The sequence below is a fragment of the Ascaphus truei genome, chromosome 12 (genome assembly GCF_040206685.1).
Source record: "Ascaphus truei isolate aAscTru1 chromosome 12, aAscTru1.hap1, whole genome shotgun sequence".
Classification (NCBI taxonomy): Eukaryota; Metazoa; Chordata; class Amphibia; order Anura; family Ascaphidae; genus Ascaphus; species Ascaphus truei.
In genome coordinates, this window is record NC_134494.1 from 16,649,642 (window position 1) to 16,668,357 (window position 18,716).

The following is an 18,716-nucleotide window of genomic DNA, read 5'->3' on the forward strand; positions in this document are numbered from 1 at the left end:
TCCTGTCCACTGCCCCCCCTCTCCTGTCCACTGCCCCCCCTCTCCTGTCCACTGCCCCCCCTCTCCTGTCCACTGCCCCCCTCTCCTGTCCACTGCCCCCCCTCTCCTGTCCACTGCCCCCCCTCTCCTGTCCACTGCCCCCCCTCTCCTGTCCACTGCCCCCCCTCTCCTGTCCACTGCCCCCCCTCTCCTGTCCACTGCCCCCCCTCTCCTGTCCACTGCCCCCCCTCTCCTGTCCACTGCCCCCCCTCTCCTGTCCACTGCCCCCCCTCTCCTGTCCACTGCCCCCCCTCTCCTGTCCACTGCCCCCCCTCTCCTGTCCACTGCCCCCCCTCTCCTGTCCACTGCCCCCCCTCTCCTGTCCACTGCCCCCCCTCTCCTGTCCACTGCCCCCCCTCTCCTGTCCACTGCCCCCCCTCTCCTGTCCACTGCCCCCCCTCTCCTGTCCACTGCCCCCCCTCTCCTGTCCACTGCCCCCCCTCTCCTGTCCACTGCCCCCCCTCTCCTGTCCACTGCCCCCCCTCTCCTGTCCACTGCCCCCCCTCTCCTGTCCACTGCCCCCCCTCTCCTGTCCACTGCCCCCCCTCTCCTGTCCACTGCCCCCCCTCTCCTGTCCACTGCCCCCCCTCTCCTGTCCACTGCCCCCCTCTCCTGTCCACTGCCCCCCTCTCCTGTCCACTGCCCCCCTCTCCTGTCCACTGCCCCCCCTCTCCTGTCCACTGCCCCCCCTCTCCTGTCCACTGCCCCCCCTCTCCTGTCCACTGCCCCCCTCTCCTGTCCACTGCCCCCCTCTCCTGTCCACTGCCCCCCCCCCTCCTGTCCACTGCCCCCCCCCCTCCTGTCCACTGCCCCCCCCCCCTCCTGTCCACTGCCCCCCCCCCCTCCTGTCCACTGCCCCCCCTCCTGTCCACTGCCCCCCCTCCTGTCCACTGCCCCCCCTCCTGTCCACTGCCCCCCCTCCTGTCCACTGCCCCCCCTCCTGTCCACTGCCCCCCCTCCTGTCCACTGCCCCCCCTCCTGTCCACTGCCCCCCCTCCTGTCCACTGCCCCCCCTCCTGTCCACTGCCCCCCCTCCTGTCCACTGCCCCCCCTCCTGTCCACTGCCCCCCCTCCTGTCCACTGCCCCCCCTCCTGTCCACTGCCCCCCCTCCTGTCCACTGCCCCCCCTCCTGTCCACTGCCCCCCCTCCTGTCCACTGCCCCCCCTCCTGTCCACTGCCCCCCCTCCTGTCCACTGCCCCCCCTCCTGTCCACTGCCCCCCCTCCTGTCCACCGCCCCCCCCTCCCCTCCTGTCCACCGCCCCCCCCCTCCCCTCCTGTCCACCGCCCCCCCCCCTCCCCTCCTGTCCACCGCCCCCCCCCTCCCCTCCTGTCCACCGCCCCCCCTCCCCTCCTGTCCACCGCCCCCCCTCCCCTCCTGTCCACCGCCCCCCCTCCCCTCCTGTCCACCGCCCCCCCTCCCCTCCTGTCCACCGCCCCCCCCTCCCCTCCTGTCCACCGCCCCCCCCCTCCCCTCCTGTCCACCGCCCCCCCCTCCCCTCCTGTCCACCGCCCCCCCCTCCCCTCCTGTCCACCGCCCCCCCCCTCCCCTCCTGTCCACCGCCCCCCCCCCTCCCCTCCTGTCCACCGCCCCCCCCCTCCCCTCCTGTCCACCGCCCCCCCCCTCCCCTCCTGTCCACCGCCCCCCCCCTCCCCTCCTGTCCACCGCCCCCCCCCTCCCCTCCTGTCCACCGCCCCCCCCCTCCCCTCCTGTCCACCGCCCCCCCCCTCCCCTCCTGTCCACCGCCCCCCCCCTCCCCTCCTGTCCACCGCCCCCCCCCTCCCCTCCTGTCCACCGCCCCCCCCCCTCCCCTCCTGTCCACCGCCCCCCCCCTCCCCTCCTGTCCACCGCCCCCCCCCTCCCCTCCTGTCCACCGCCCCCCCCCTCCCCTCCTGTCCACCGCCCCCCCCTCCTGTCCACCGCCCCCCCTCCTGTCCATCGCCCCCCCTCCTGTCCACCGCCGCCCCCCCCTCCTGTCCACCGCCGCCCCCCCCTCCTGTCCACCGCTCCTGTCCACCGCCCCCCCCTCCTGTCCACCGCCCCCCCCTCCCCTCCTGTCCACCGCTCCTGTCCACCGCCCCCCCCTCCTGTCCACCGCCCCCCCCTCCTGTCCACCGCCCCCCCCCTCCTGTCCACCGCCCCCCCCTCCTGTCCACCGCCCCCCCCTCCTGTCCACCGCCCCCCCCTCCTGTCCACCGCCCCCCCCTCCTGTCCACCGCCCCCCCCTCCTGTCCACCGCCCCCCCCCTCCTGTCCACCGCCCCCCCCTCCTGTCCACCGCCCCCCCCTCCTGTCCACCGCCCCCCCCTCCTGTCCACCGCCCCCCCCTCCTGTCCACCGCCCCCCCCTCCTGTCCACCGCCCCCCCCTCCTGTCCACCGCCCCCCCCTCCTGTCCACCGCCCCCCCCCTCCCCTTCCCACCGCCTCCCCTCCCCCTTCCCACCGCCTCCCCTCCCCCCTTCCCACCGCCTCCCCCCCCCTCCTCTAACCCTTCCCCCCCCCCACCGCCTCCCCCCCCTCCTCTAACCCTTCCCCCCCTCCTCTAACCCTTCCCCCCCCTCCTCTAACCCTTCCCCCCCTCCTCTAACCCTTCCCCCCCCCTCCTCTAACCCTTCCCCCCCCCTCCTCTAACCCTTCCCCCCCCCTCCTCTAACCCTTCCCCCCCCTCCTCTAACCCTTCCCCCCCCTCCTCTAACCCTTCCACCCCCCTCCTCTAACCCTTCCACCCCCCTCCTCTAACCCTTCCACCCCCCTCCTCTAACCCTTCCACCCCCCTCCTCTAACCCTTCCACCCCCCTCCTCTAACCCTTCCACCCCCCTCCTCTAACCCTTCCACCCCCCTCCTCTAACCCTTCCACCCCCCTCCTCTAACCCTTCCACCCCCCTCCTCTAACCCTTCCACCCCCCTCCTCTAACCCTTCCACCCCCCTCCTCTAACCCTTCCACCCCCCTCCTCCAACCCTTGCCCCCCTCCTCCACCCCTTGCCCCCCTCCTCCACCCCTTGCCCCCCTCCTCCACCCCTTGCCCCCCTCCTCCACCCCTTGCCCCCCTCCTCCACCCCTTGCCCCCCTCCTCCACCCCTTGCCCCCCTCCTCCACCCCTTGCCCCCCTCCTCCACCCCTTGCCCCCCTCCTCCACCCCTTGCCCCCCTCCTCCACCCTCCCCTTCCTGCCCGCCTCTGCCTTTCACCCGCCCTTACTCCGACCGCCTCTGCCTTTCACCCACCGCCTCACAGCCGCTGCACGCACTCAACAGACACCCGCCACACTCGACGCATACCTGCCGCCACACACACCTGCTGCCTCCCGCCCCTACGCACCGACATCACTGACCCACCGCCTCACACCCTAGCAGGACCCCCACTCACAGACAGCACTCACAACCCACGCGCCACCCGCCGCCTCACACCCTAGCAGGACCCCCACTCGCAGACAGCACTCACAACCCACGCGCCACCCGCCGCCTCACACCCTAGCAGGACACACGCCTCACATTTTTACATCACTTATGGCACCAAAATATACATTGTACTGTGGTGTGTTTACAATAAACCATTTTTATACAACATCGTATTACATTTTCTTCCATCTTTCTTTTCAATATTATTATCCAACCTTTACAACAAATACTCACCTATTGTTCCACGATTTATAAATAATACTACCTATTACTCATTTACATCCCGGGCAACGCCGGGTCTCTCAGCTAGTGCTATAATAAAGCAAGTAAACAGGATTCACAATCTATTTCGCTGGGCGCGAATTCTGACCGTTTGTAGATTTTTTTTTTTTTTTAAAAAACCCATGTATTAAAGAATTTGAACCATGTCCTCTAGAGCTGAACCAACTGCTCTGTTTTCAGGCCTTTTGCTTAAGGCTACGATTTATACCAGGAACTGCTGGGCGGCAGCGCGATGTGGTGACGTCACCACTGCGATCCGGCAAAGCGGCATGTTGAACTGCAGGCAAGAGGCAGCCGGAGGCGTGGCTGTGAGCGGTTCGCCCTCCTTGGCTGAACCGCTCACATGACGCGGCCGTCGCCTGCCAAGACAAAAAAAAATCTGTCTGCTCTCCAGTCTGCCGCCCTGCAGTTCCAGGCGGCGTGCATGTCGCTTGAGGTATCTTTATCTTAATAGGATTTCTGCATTTTGTTTGTCACGCTGCGCCACGTGCCGCCGGCGGTTTTAGGTATAATCACAGCCTAACAGAGGTTCCCTGAGATACTTAAGAGGTGAAGGTAGCGCTGGTATTTCCATCACTGGCATCACGCGGGCCAATAGTGTGCGAGCCACAGCAGGATAATGTTGCTGCCTCCTATTGGCCAATGTGACGGAGATTTAAACCGCGGTTCTGTTTCCACTGGAGGGCAGTACAACATACTACGTTTACCTGCAAATATCTCGGAAACCGGGGTCCAAAGCACAAAATATCACGATCCAGCTCCAGGGACCCCATGCTCCATGTCCTGGTATAAAGAATTAATTTTTTTTGGTGGGTGCTGAAACCAACATAGGAAACTTGAAGGTAATAGTGTTTTATTACATTGCTACCTTTAAAAATTAAAATGTATCCGTGGGAGGAAAACTTAATTTGCCATAAATTTCAAAACGAAAGACATAAAAAAAAGTTTCTGAAAGAATTAGGTTTGTTTTGTCTTTGTCCTTACTGAACAGAGCTTTATCATAATTAATATAGTTGACACAATACATATCTTTATATTGTAGTCATAGGAATTTGCGGGGCCTACTTTGCAGTCCATATTGTGTAAAACCTGCAGGAAATCTCTGCTCATTTTACCTGTGACTGTCTCTTCCTTTAGGTCAGAAGAGGAGCAGATGAAGAACGTCATGGACAAACTGTTCGTATTGTTTGGTGTGGAAATCCTCAAGATTATTCCCGGCCGTGTATCCACAGAGGTCGATGCCAGGTGTGTGGTTTGTCCTGTTTTCCTGAGCGAAGTGTAGCACTCACAATGAAAAAAGATTTCATTAACACATCAGACCAAAGATATACAATAAATGAAGTGGGAAGTACAACTCATTCTGATCTAAAGTGCAAATCAGACATTGTAATATGACAACTAAGCTCAAATGAGCATAATCCTATAATAATAAACTAAGCTGTAAAAATACACAATCAGATGTACAATACTACATTGCAAACAGCAGCCGCAACAGGAACACACCACAGTAGGATTTCTTCTGATGCACTTCAATGTTTCATGTACTGTTCTAAAGTGAATAGTTATGGCAGTGTTTTGTGGGCCAAGCCTCCCTTCCTATATCCCTAGGTATATGTGATACATGATGTGGTCCTTAAATACTCTGACCGTTCCCACCATTCGGTCAGGAACATGGAAGTGTAATTGATCACTGACATCACAAAATGGCGTCCAGATTTAACCATGTGTAATCTACTAGATTCATTCTACTCATAACACTAATGCTACGGTTACCAGCAAGTGCAATTTCTGCAAGACACTGACCAGGTATTTAGGACATTAATATTAAAAACTCCTGTTAAATAGATAATACTAATATGTATATGTACCAGTTAAAAACCAACACAAGTGGATTAAATACCATATGAGACTAATACCCATTTTACTAAATCGAAGGATATATCATTAATACACAAGTCGCTAATTCTCAATCTCTTGACTTCTGAAATGCATAATCCAAAATAATTTTCACTAAAACATATGATACAGCATACTTATACTCATCTTTGGTCATTTGTTTCAACTATCACCCAAGATCTTTCAAAACCTCAACTCTTTCATAGTACACTGTGAAAGCTGTAAAAATGTTACAACAAACATTCAGTTACCAAAGGAGTTTATTCAGGTGCACACAGGAGAAAGCTTCTATAAAAAAGCTCTCTGCAGGTAATATGGTATACAATTCATTTATACCCTAAACTAAAGCGCACACGCCCCTTTATGGGGTGGCTTGTGCGTCACTAAATACATAATTGTATAATAAAGAAACAAAATGAATGTGTAAGTCAGCAAAAATCCTTATACCAGACTCTACATATCTGGGGTTTCATTGTTGATACATGGTTTCAGGGGGTTAATCATGAGAATTGCTGTCTTAGTTGTTTCTCTCATCCAACAACAGTATTTACACGGTGATAAGCTGTTATCTCAAACTCCAGAAGGTCCTTCATTATTTTCTGGCTTTTTTTATCATCCTCCCTTATACTCCTTTGAGCTCTCATCATTCCCTATCTTTTGCAGCCGGTTGAATGAAAGGATATCGGCTGGGAGCGCAACATTCCAAACTCTGTTTCACACGCTCAAACACACAAGCTTATTCCACAGAACAGATTTTACAAAATGAATGACGAACAAAACTTATAGCAGACAAGACAAAATGGTTGACAAGAATAGTCAAACAAAATGACAGCTTAGATCTTAGTGCTGTTTGTCAGACCCCCCACCCCCCCCACCCCCACAATGTCCAATTTTCTCCACCATGAAGAGATCTGCATGCGTTCAAAAGCTATTCACAATTCTTCATTGTTAAACAAATCTTCAAGTATTCCAAATAAGAATTTTTAATGTTGATGCCCTAAATACCTGATCAGTGTGTTATAGAAAATTGTACTTGCTGGTAACTGTAGCTTTAGTCTTATGAGTAGAATGAATATAGTAGATATCAACCTATGGTTAAATCTGGACACACACCGTTTGTGATGTCAGTGATAATTGATTACATGTTTGGGCTCATGACCCAATGTTGGGACTGACAAAGTATTTAAGGAACAACATATGTATCCCATACCTGGCAAAGGAAGTGTGGCCCCCTGACATGTGCTCACGGTTTCCTTTACTGTTTTAAGATGAATACTTTTAAGTGAATCAGAAGAAATCTGTTTCTTTTCAATGTTCTGGTTAGTACCCAACCTGTTTCTGATTTATTTCCTGACTTTGAAATAAGCAGTCCACTGCAAATGAGTTCTTCAGGATGATGGAAATGATGGCCTTATTTTTATCCCACTATATTTAAAGCGTCAATCCACTCCATGAAAATGCATTTTTTTATTTTTTTTTGTGCTGTCTCCTGAAAATTAAAATGTAGGTTTCAAAAATAATTTGGCTACTCTTATCCTTTGAAAGGAGAGAACATTGAAGTTTCTCAGGTCTTGGGTAGTTTGGAGTGGGTCATCTTCACCTGGATTTACAATAGGTTTTTAATTTTGGTTGGTGTTTCCCCCTACAATCCCACCATTTTTCTAGGGGTATAGGGCATTCCCCATGGACATTTAATGACTGTTGCAAGAAGTGGAGCCCATTGGAAGGTCCTAATTTATTTATTTTAATCATTCTGGAGAGTTCACCGCAACAAACAAGTCGGTTCTAGTTTTGTAAGCTTTGTGGCAGGGCATGTTGCCTGCACAATGTTATGTACAGAGCTGCATACGTGGTCACATACAGATCTAAGAGGTTTAGTTGCCATGGAACAGGGCTGACCGCTGAAAACACTTGAGACACAATACAGATGCTTTCCCATATCTGTTCTCTGTATGCTGCGTATGACTTTAACATGTGCTGCGTCTCCTTTGTCCTCAAAGGCTGTCTTTTGACAAGGACGGCATGATTGAGCGTGCCAAGAGCCTCATAGCACTCTACAAGGAAGCTGGGATTGACAAGGAGAGGATACTGATCAAGCTGTCTTCAACCTGGGAGGGGATCCAAGCTGGCAAGTAAGACCCCACGCTCTGCTAGAGTACCCTTTGACACTAAGTTCACTCTGTGAAAGATTTTTCTGAGATGTGTTAATGTAAAGCACCAACAGCATTTTTATTTCATTTTTGGGAGAGGGAGAGTTTTTTTTTACTAGGATGCTGTCTCCTTTTTGCTTGGTCTGCTTCATTAGGCCAGGTCCCCGCTGACTGCTGTGGCGGGCGCTGCGGGGACGAGCTGCCCCTCAATAGGGCTGGGCCTACTGCTAGGGGTCGGCCAGTTTTTCCTGCAGACAGAAATTGTGATCAATACTAGCGACTGAGTGCTAGGCCACGACCCTGGCGGCTCAGCCAATGAGGGCGAACCTACCAGGGGAAGTCATGGCCAGGCCCCCTGTCTTCCCCCTGCAGCTCACTGCAGAATGGAACTCGGCTGTATGCATATCCGCTTGCTTATGTTTAACAGTTTCATTAATGGTGGCTCTATAATTACAAAGATCAAAATAAAACTCTCGAAGGATGTCATTAGTTGTAGGATGAATGGGGCTGTAAACTAGTTTGAGTGGTCATGTATTGGTTGAATTGTCGCACAGCTCACCTGTACCCACTGCATCTCCTTACAGGGTGCTCGAGAAGGAATTTGGGATCCACTGCAACATGACCCTGCTGTTCTCCTTTGCCCAGGCCGTGGCCTGTGCGGAGGCTGGCGTCACTCTGATCTCTCCCTTCGTGGGTCGAATCTTGGATTGGCATGTGGCAAACTCCGACAAGAAGAGCTATGAGCCTTCAGAGGACCCAGGTACAGTCCTAATTCTACGTTTAACTAGCCCGCAGCTGGCCCTATTACTCTTTCTATGAGCCACAACGCTTTGTCAGTGAGATTATTCTTAAATGTTTCCTAGGGTTTGTTTTCAGAATTATGGATCAACCGCTTTCTGAATTGCAACCATATAAATAGTTAATTGCCCTAAATACCATATCTACCTCTAAGGCAGACAGATCAGGAAACAAAGTGACGAGTGGATATACCTAAAGACCAAAATGTATTATACTTTTACAAGCATTTATAATATCTGTACTGCATCTATTACCGTTCCCGAAGATTAAGGAAAGATTCGTTTGTGTGAAAAAATGACTTTTAGCTGCCTGAGTAACAGTGCAAGGCCACTGTCCAATGTCCTCACAGTAACATTTGCCCAGCTTCATTGCCCTGCTCTGTGCTTTATGAAAGGCTTATTAATGTTCTGCCAAGACAGTGGTTTCGCTGGTGTCTTCTGTGGGCCCCTGAGATCCTGCAAGAGATCACCATCGGTTCCCAGAGACCCCAGATTTGGTGCTGGCCAATATTTTATGCTTTGGGACCAAATAATTTAATTTTGCCATTTTGTTGCTTAATTACTAAAAAGGTTAAATGTTGCAATCAAGTTATGTACAAATCTCCTTAAAATTAAATGAATTTGTTTATCTGGAAATCATTGAGAAACTGCATCTCTTTGGAGCCTCTGAATGGGGAAGTGTTTGTCAGCCGTGTGTTTTCTTTACCCTGATTCCACCCTGTTCGTAAGAGTGCCAACAAAGGTATGGGAAAGGTGCTTTGTCAACAAGAATGGCACTGGTAGACAAAAAGGAGCAGCGAGAGGAAATAAAATCCCTGCCAAGTCTCGGCTCACCATTTTTACAGGCAAACCTAAATCACTTGGATATGGGATTCTCAACTCCAATCCTCAAGACCCCCTCCCCCATTTTCTCACGCATTGCTGTCTCATGGTCTGTACTGGCAGCTCTAATACCTTCCATTTGCCTCCCACTAGTGCCAGTTAGTCTGTGGTTGGTCTGCGCTACAATTGAGTAGCAGAATCTGGGAGGGTAACAAAACCTTCCACTCTGCTAGTTTCTTTGGGAGGTTTGGTTGTGTGTGGTTGTGTGGTTGTGTGGTTGTGTGTGTGTGTGTGTTGCCTGACATCTAGGAACCTCCCAGTTCCCTTACTCTGTGTGTGTTTTGCCTGACATCTAGGAACCTCCCAGTTCCCTTACTCTGTGTGTGTTTTGCCTGACATCTAGGAACCTCCCAGTTCCCTTACTCTGTGTGTGTGTTTTGCCTGACATCTAGGAACCTCCCAGTTCCCTTACTCTGTGTGTTTTGCCTGACATCTAGGAACCTCCCAGTTCCCTTACTCTGTGTGTTTTGCCTGACATCTAGGAACCTCCCAGTTCCCTTACTCTGTGTGTGTGTTTTGCCTGACATCTAGGAACCTCCCAGTTCCCTTACTCTGTGTGTGTTTTGCCTGACATCTAGGAACCTCCCAGTTCCCTTACTCTGTGTGTGTTTTGCCTGACATCTAGGAACCTCCCAGTTCCCTTACTCTGTGTGTGTTTTGCCTGACATCTAGGAACCTCCCAGTTCCCTTACTCTGTGTGTGTTTTGCCTGACATCTAGGAACCTCCCAGTTCCCTTACTCTGTGTGTTTTGCCTGACATCTAGGAACCTCCCAGTTCCCTTACTCTGTGTGTGTTTTGCCTGACATCTAGGAACCTCCCAGTTCCCTTACTCTGGTAGGGAGACTGTCCCTGGAGGAAAGAAAAATGGTACAGGGTCAGGCTTCGGCCCAAGGGCCAATAGAAAAGCCATGGTCTTTCGATGGGTAACCCCGCAGCCATGCTTGTAGTCCGGTGGCCATATGTGTTTTGCATGTTGAAGTTGGAAATATGCCGACAACTTTCACTTTCCTCTTCCTGGCTATGCCCAGTGTTTGACCCTGCCATCTTTCTCCGCTTAAACCACCAATGCAAGATTCATTTTCTAGGAGATTGTGACACATGAAAATCGGTCAATTACTTTTTTTTTTTTTTTTATAAGATACTCTGAGATTGAAAACTTTTTTCCAACGTTGCATGTCGTGCATTGGTTTACAATATTGTCCAGTTGGAGGAGACTGGCAGTGCTGGTTTAAATTGGTCTCTAAAGCTGTCAATTTAGATGCATATTTTTCCTCATTTAGGCGTGAAGAGCGTGACTGCAATCTACAACTACTACAAGAAGTTTGGCTACAAAACCATAGTGATGGGAGCTTCCTTCCGAAACACCGGGGAGATAAAAGCGCTGACCGGCTGTGATTTCCTCACCATTTCCCCCAAACTTCTGGGAGAGCTCCGCAAAGACAACACCAAACTCACCCCAGCACTCACTGAAAAAGAGGGTGAGTTTTACACCATCCTTTTACCTTACATGCACACGGTCTGTACTGCAAGATTGCTTCTCTTCCTAAGAGCTAAAGGGACCAATAGAAGCAACTCTGTTAAATGTAAATAATTTAACTTTTTTCTTTTCTTGCTGTTTTAGTGAAAATTGAAAAAGCACACCCTTTTACAAGCACTCAATGTATTAAATGATATGATTGTATATTTAAAAATAAATTTTAATGATATAAAAATAAAACATATATGCGTATCAAAGTGAATAAATCACTATGGTGACCAAACACATACAAAAAGGCAAACGCTGTTCAAAATGCCAAAAACTGAAACCCAAAGTATATCTAAGTATTGAGTAAAAATACTTTTACTGAAATAGAACCTAAATAGGTCATAGTTAGCTAGTATTAACTCTTGGGTACAGCACTAATAGTGAAAATGAAAAGAAACCTGTATATAGTGAACAGGTAACATACAGACTGATCGTTATGTATAATTATAAAGCATATATTCCTCCAAATCTATGATTAACAAATGTGATTGCTATTCTATATAGGCACACAAATTGTGTATAACATCTAGGGGCACGGATCAGAGTCCATATCAATTTATAGCCCCTTATAATAACTCAATAGCAAGATATTGCTTATATAAAAAATATATACATATAGAACTATGAGCCCACAAAATGTGTTTAAGTAGCTCAGAGACTATTTAATATTCAAATAAAAGGGGAGAACAGAAATCCCTCATTGATCCCTCTTGGAGCTAATGTACCTAAGGTATAAATCCATTTGGATTCTTTCTGAAGGATTAAACGATTCCAGTCCCCGCCTCTCGGATTGAGTGAACGCTTTCTATTCCCAAAAATAGTAAGTTAGTGGTATCTCCTTCGTGCACTTGATGAATATGATTGGCCAGGGGGGTATCCAGATGGTTGCGAATAGCCCCCAGATGTTCTAAGATACGTTGGCGAAATTCTCTAATTGTCTTGCCAATGTACTTTTTGTGACACTGGCATATCACCTGATAAATCACACCTTTAGTTCTGCAGCTAATAAACTGCCTGACCATAAAGGATTTGGTGTCATTCCAATTAGAGATTTTTTTTTGTCACAGATATGTGCACAGGCTTTACAGCCTTGGCATTTAAAATTACCAGCAGATTCTCTAATTGGAATGACACCAAATCCTTTACGGTCAGACAGTTTATTAGCTGCAGAACTAAAGGTGTGATTTATCAGGTGATATGCCAGTGTCACAAAAAGTACATTGGCAAGACAATTAGAGAGTTTCGCCAACGTATCTTAGAACATCTGGGGGCTATTCGCAACCATCTGGATACCCCCCATGCCAATCATATTCATCAAGTGCACGAAGAGATACCACTAACTTACTATTTTTGGGAATAGAAAGCGTTCCCCCAATCCGAGAGGCGGGGACTGGAATCGTTTAATCCTTCAGAAAGAATCCAAATGAATTTATACCTTGGGTACATTAGCTCCAAGGGGATCAATGAGGGATTTCTGTTCTCCCCTTTTATTTGAATATTTAAATAGTTTGTAAGTGCTTTGGTCACCATAGTGATTTATTCACTTTGATACGCATATATATTTTTTATTTTGATATCATTAAAATTTATTTTTAAATATACAATCATTTAATACATTGAGTGCTTGTAAAAGGGTGTGCTTTTTCTAGTTTTCTCCATTACCCCTTACTCCCCTTTTGCACCTTTTTGTATTTTGTTATATTTAACAATTTTCTCATTAAGCTGAAGCGACAGTTTTCCCCCTTCCCCCTCCTTCTCCCCTTCCCTTTTTATTTTGGATTCTTGCTGTTTGTCACAGGGTACACTTATCAATTGTTATCTAATGAGAACACCATCTACTAAGTATGTATTTCATGAGGTTCAAAAGACATCTGTCCATCGATTTCAACCTATGTTAAATGTGGCTGGCTGATACTCATTCTATCATTGTAGTTATATTGATCCAGAGGAAGGCAAACCAAAAACCCTGTGAAACATTATCCAACGACGTTCCCTAAGAGGAAACAATACATTCCTTCCCGACTCCAGTAATGGCAATCAAATTTTTCCCTGGATAATCATCCTTCCTATGTTTAACTGATTTGACATCCTAAATATATACTGTATCTGCCATCGGTAGTAACTTCCACAATGTAACAGCCCTTACTGTAAAAATAACTGAGGGAAAAGAGATTTCACAAATGGCAATCTGGAGGGATTGACCATGTCATTTGGGAAGACCTTTAAAATGCAATTTTGTTGTATTTTTTATTTGGCCATTAGATAAACAAACACTGTCAAATTAGCAAACCTGGGGTAATGCAACAGGCTCTTGGTAAAGTACCTCATCGGAAATAAAGATGTTCGTCCCAATGGTGCTGGTTAATGATTCACGTTACAGTAGTGGCGCCGCTGGCTCTGAAATCTAGTGAACAAATGAACAGACGGCCAAGTGACAGACGTAAGACTGGTGTCAAGAGCTGACTAATAGAAGTTCAAGCAATTCGATTTAGGGCTTTTATCCTATAGTAGAATGCAGCCATTTTTTGGCTGAAAATTAATATCGAAGTTAATGTTTTGTTTGTTTTTTACCAGAAAACGGCCTGTGGCTGTATAGGACGATATAGAATGAACGCGTTGATTCAATATTTGTGGTTTTTTTTGTTTTTTTCCTTCATGGTTTCAATTACATATTGAGCATGTGCTACCATGTGTTTTGTTGTATTTACTATCAAACTATAGTAAAACGCAAGCCATTTTTCTGCTAATATAGGGTAATGGGAATCTGTCCAAATGTCTGACATTACAATAGGTACAAAAACATGCAATTATGTTTCCACTAGAGCAGGCCTGCACAACTCCAGTCCTCGAGGGCCTCAAACAGGCCAGGTTTTCAGGATATCCCTAAATCAGCACAGCTGGCTCAATTAGTGGGTCAGTCATACTGAGCCACTAATTGAGCCAGCTGTGATGAGGTAGGGATATCCTAAAAACCTGGCCTGTTTGCGGCCCTCGAGGACTGGAGTTGTGCAGGCCTGCACGAGAGTGGATGTTTTTTTTTGTTTTGTTTGTTTTGGTTTTTTTTTAGGGGGCGGAGGGGAATTAAAGCATGTAAGAAGACTAGGTGCAAAAAATAAATTGTCCTAAAGTTTCTGGCCCGATTCGCCTCTCTGTAGCCTCTAGAAAACACGGAGTTTAAAAAAGCTGGGTGTGACAGGGAAAATAAAAGCCACCAGTTATATGCCTGGAAAACCTATGTCTAGTCTGCAGTTCAGCACTGACTAGGTTAACTTCAGCTGGGAACCTCAGGACAATTAGTTGGATCCCAGCTGCCTAATCAAGGTGTGTTAAAACCCAGGCTGTAGACACATGGAGCCTGGCTGTTGAGGAGTGAGGAGTAAGCTGCTAAAGAGATTGCTAAAGAGATTCCTGAAACAAGGTCTGAGTAGCAAGGTAGTTGAATTGTGAACGGTCTGTCCCCTGCACAGGAAAAGGGTAACTGCCTGATTTTATAGACTGTCTGCTAAAGAGAAACTGTTTTGTTTGGTTTGCGGAAGAAAAAGCAATTTTCGTTTGTTGCTGATAAAAAGCTATTTTTGTTTTGTGTGCTGTATATCTTTCAAGGCTAAATAAATAAGCCTTGTCAAGAAACCCACGTGTGTAGTTGCATGTACCCTGCAACACTGGGAAAAGCACCTCTAAATGCTTTACGGTCACTGTACACTTGAAAAAGATACTTTAGGTTTGGAAAGCGCTGTACACTATAATTTAATCCGACTAACACTGTGCCTAAGAGGTATCATAACCTTCACAGAATCTGCTCTGCTCCAGTTCCAATACGGCTACCATATCTTTGATCTGCTGTTTTAACAAAAAATGCAATACTTTTTTTGTATTGCATTTGTTTTATTTGCTTTTTGGAGTAATGTTTGAGTTACGATGGAATTATAACTACCTCATTTACTTGTTATATCATGTGAAAAGGATACTTAACAAGTTTAAGGGCTTTTTTTATTTTTTTTAAGAAATCAATGATACCGTTTAAGAATGCACTTTTAACCTGGACTTGTCCATTGACTACATACAGATCTAGCCTGTGATACTGTTGCCCAGATAACACCAGCTAATCCCTTATGGGGCAGAGAAGCCTGGTAAATCTGCAGATTGTGGGAACGGTGACTTTTTAAAAAAACTGTCCCTGGCTTTCCACTCAGTGTGGTGGAATGATGCCACCTTGTGGCCATGGATCGCCATGACACACAACCCAGAAGACGCGTGCAGCCCCAGCGTTTAATATTCACTAGATGCTGAAGGAATGTGGAGCAGTAAGAGCAGAGTTTTGAATCTTTCTTACAGCCCAGGCCTGCAAACTGGAGAAAATCCACCTGGATGAGAAGGATTTTCGCTGGCTGCACAATGAAGACCAGATGGCGGTGGAGAAACTGTCTGACGGGATCAGGAAGTTCGCCGCTGACGCCATCAAGCTGGAGAAGATGCTAACGGTGAGTCCCTGGTAGGGGATATTAGAGCAGCGCCAGTAGTTTTCCATGCAGTGGAGATGTTTGCACGGGCCTGAGTTCTTGCAGACATAGGACTAGGGTTGGGCAATAACATTTCTTGACATCGTTGGTTTTGTTGGCAAAATTCTTTCAGTTGAAAGACATGAGCAGTTTTAATTGACAAGCGTTTTATTCATGTTCTAAATGAATAACTTGGAACAATTGTTTAGTTGTAAGGTTTATTAGAAATGAAGGCGGAGATGTGTCTGTATACTAGATGACTGGTGGGGAGGGGACGTTGTATACTCTAGGGCTGGTAAGCGAGGAGTGTCTATATACTAGAGAGGTGGGGGGGGTTGTATACTTGTGGGAGAGGGGTGTCACTAATCTGAAATACACAGATGTAGTGTGTGGTTATTATATACAGTATGTATAATGTAAATATATTGTCTACAGGATCGGCTCTGCAGCGCCAAGAATGGGAAATAAGGAATTTTGAGTCGTCTTTTTGTACTTGATCATGGAGTCCAGATCATTCCTCACCTCTTCTGCTAATCCGAGCATCCCACGCCCTACCCGCACATTACGCTTCTCACCTCTCACTTTGACGGTTTTACCTAAATCGGGGAAAAGGGGCCAAATTACACAACTCATTTGTACATTTCCTTTTGTATTCAGGTTTTTTGATGCACTATTAAAAGTGGCACCCACCAAAACATCCTGGCTGTTCTGTTATTTTACGGTTTGTTACAAGCTTATGCATTGTAGGTGCGTATAAAGTAACGATGAACATGGAAGCACACACACACACACACACACATACACACATACACACATACACACACACACACACACACACTTTGAAGGGAACCAAATTAACATCCAAACTACAAAAAATAATCCAACGCTGTTTTGATATAAACAAGAGAATTAAATTATCAACTATACAAAGTGCCTGATCACTGTCAACAGTGTGTGCACACACCAACCTATGTTTTTCTGTTGACATACGTGTGTACTTTGTATAGTTGATAGTTTATTTTTCTTATTCATATCAACAACGTTGGAATATTATTATTTTATGTATATACACAAATACTTTTGGTCTGTAGTATTGAGGCTGTTTAAGTTTTTGATTTGTATGTCTTGTATAGCACCATTAATGTACATAGCGCTTCACAGTAGTAATACACGTGACAATCATAAATAACACAATGGGAATAAATGCTTCAGACATAAAAGTAACTTTTAGGAAGAAGAGTCCCTGCTCCGAAGAGCTTACAATCTAATTGGTAGGTAGGAAAAACATAGACAGTAGGAGGGCCTTCTGGTAAGTGCATCTGCAGGGGGCCAAGCTTTATGTATTGTGTAAAGTATTATCCACTGTGCTACACGTATACTTTAAGAAAGTGTCTTAAGGTGGATAGAGAGGGTGCTAGTTGGATATTGAGGGGAAGGCTATTCCAGGGGTATGGAGCAGTCGGTGAGAGAGGTTTAAGGCAGGAGAGGGCTTTAGATACAAAGGGGGTAGAGAGGACATCCTTGAGCAGAACGCAAGAGTCTGGATGGTGCATAGTGAAAAATTAGGGCTGAAATGTAAGGAGGGGCAGCAGAGTGTAAAGCTTTAAAAGTGAGAAGAATAGAGTGAGATGTGGGATTTGATAGGAAGCCAGGAGAGGGCTTTCAGCAGCGGAGACGCTGAGACAGATCTAGGAAAGAGTAGAGTGATTCTGGCAGCAGCGTTTAGGATAGATTTGTAGGGGAGACAGGTGAGAGGCAGGAAAGTCGGACAGCAGGAGGTTACAGCAGTCGAGACGGGAGAGAATGAGGGCCAGAGTCAGTTCTAGCAGTCGAGCAACAGGAAAGGGTGTTTCTTAGTGATATTGCGGAGGAAAAAGCGTCACGTTTTAGAATACGTTTTGAATGTGAGTAGTGTGACCCCTATGCAGCGTGCTTGGACTACTGGGTGAATGATCGTGCTTCCAACAGTAATGTGGAAGGAGGTAGTAGGGTCACATTTGGGAGGAAGTATGAGGAGCTCTGTTTTTGCCATGTTGAGTTTAAGTCAACGGAGGGCCATTCAGGATGATATCGCAGAGAGACATTCAGAAACTTTGGTCTGTTCAGCAGGTGTCAGATGATGGGTTGAAAAGTAAATGTGTGCCGTCAGCCTAGAGGTGATATTTAAACCCAGGAGATGTGATTGTCACTTAGAGCAGCGGTGTGCAAACTGGGGTGTACAAGATTCACCCCAATGGGTAAAGTGTGCAAGTGTCCTAATATTCAAAAGTGAAAAAAAATATAAGGCGGCTGCCTAAGATATCTCTGACCACCTGGTCAGAGAAAAATAGTGCGGTGAAAAGGAATGTATCTCTGGCGCCTAATACATCTGTCTATATATTTCTCAAACTGTTGTATTCGTGTCTGTCTGTCCTGTGTCTAGGGGCAATCGCATTGGACCTTTTGGCCCGCCCGTCACTCCGCCTCAGGCCAATGAGATGGCTCCCTTGGCCCGCCCGCCCCCGCACACCTATCATTGGCCGGAGTGGGCTAACAGTGTCTCACACACCCCTGTGCCCCCCTCACCGCAAACCCCAGCCTCCCCTCACCGCAAACCCCCCCACCCCCCCTCAACGCAAACCCCAGCCTTCCCGGCGCCAAGCCTCCTCCACCTCACCTCTCTACACACCGCCAGCACAACTCACGCCGCCTCTCACACGCCGCCTGCTCACTCGGCTCTTCTCCTTGGGGCCCTGTATTACCGTCGGGAGCGCCAGCAAGCAGCTAACAGACCTCCCCGCGGCCGAGCCGGGAGCACCGGGTGGCGCAAGGAGGTAACCCCCCCCCCCCCCCCCCCCCCCTCAACATCCCCCCGTGGCCGGGAGCACCGGGTGGCGCAAGGAGGTAAGCGTCCCCCCCGCGCTGCCGCGATCACCGGCTGGCGCAAGCGGGTACCACCACCATTCCCCCCTCACCCCCCCCTTCGCAGTAGGGCAGAGGAAAAAACAGAGGGTGGGGGGGGCACACACCAACGAACTGCCTGTCTGAAACACACACACACACTAACTGACACACACTGACTGTCTCACACACACTGACTGTCTCACACACACGCACTGACTCGCGCGCGCACTGACTCGCGCGCGCACTGACTCGCGCGCGCACTGACTCGCGCGCGCACTGACTCGCGCGCGCACTGACTCGCGCGCGCACTGACTCGCGCGCGCACTGACTGGCGCGCGCGCGCACACACACACTGGCGCGAGC

At 48.5% G+C, this 18,716-nt stretch overlaps 1 protein-coding gene across 1 annotated transcript in view; it reads left to right on the top strand.

Moving 5' to 3' along the window:
* The window catches only part of TALDO1 (transaldolase 1), a 31,099-nt gene extending 14,932 nt beyond the window's left edge, over nucleotides 1-16,167 (top strand). Inside the window, exons 3-8 of the mRNA XM_075566818.1 lie at nucleotides 4,858-4,965; nucleotides 7,617-7,748; nucleotides 8,351-8,526; nucleotides 10,727-10,924; nucleotides 15,307-15,452; nucleotides 15,906-16,167. Coding sequence (XP_075422933.1) covers nucleotides 4,858-4,965; nucleotides 7,617-7,748; nucleotides 8,351-8,526; nucleotides 10,727-10,924; nucleotides 15,307-15,452; nucleotides 15,906-15,938 — 793 coding nt within the window. The 3' untranslated portion in view covers nucleotides 15,939-16,167. The remainder of the gene's footprint in view (nucleotides 1-4,857; nucleotides 4,966-7,616; nucleotides 7,749-8,350; nucleotides 8,527-10,726; nucleotides 10,925-15,306; nucleotides 15,453-15,905) is intronic.
* Nucleotides 16,168-18,716: the final 2,549 nt, after the last annotated feature.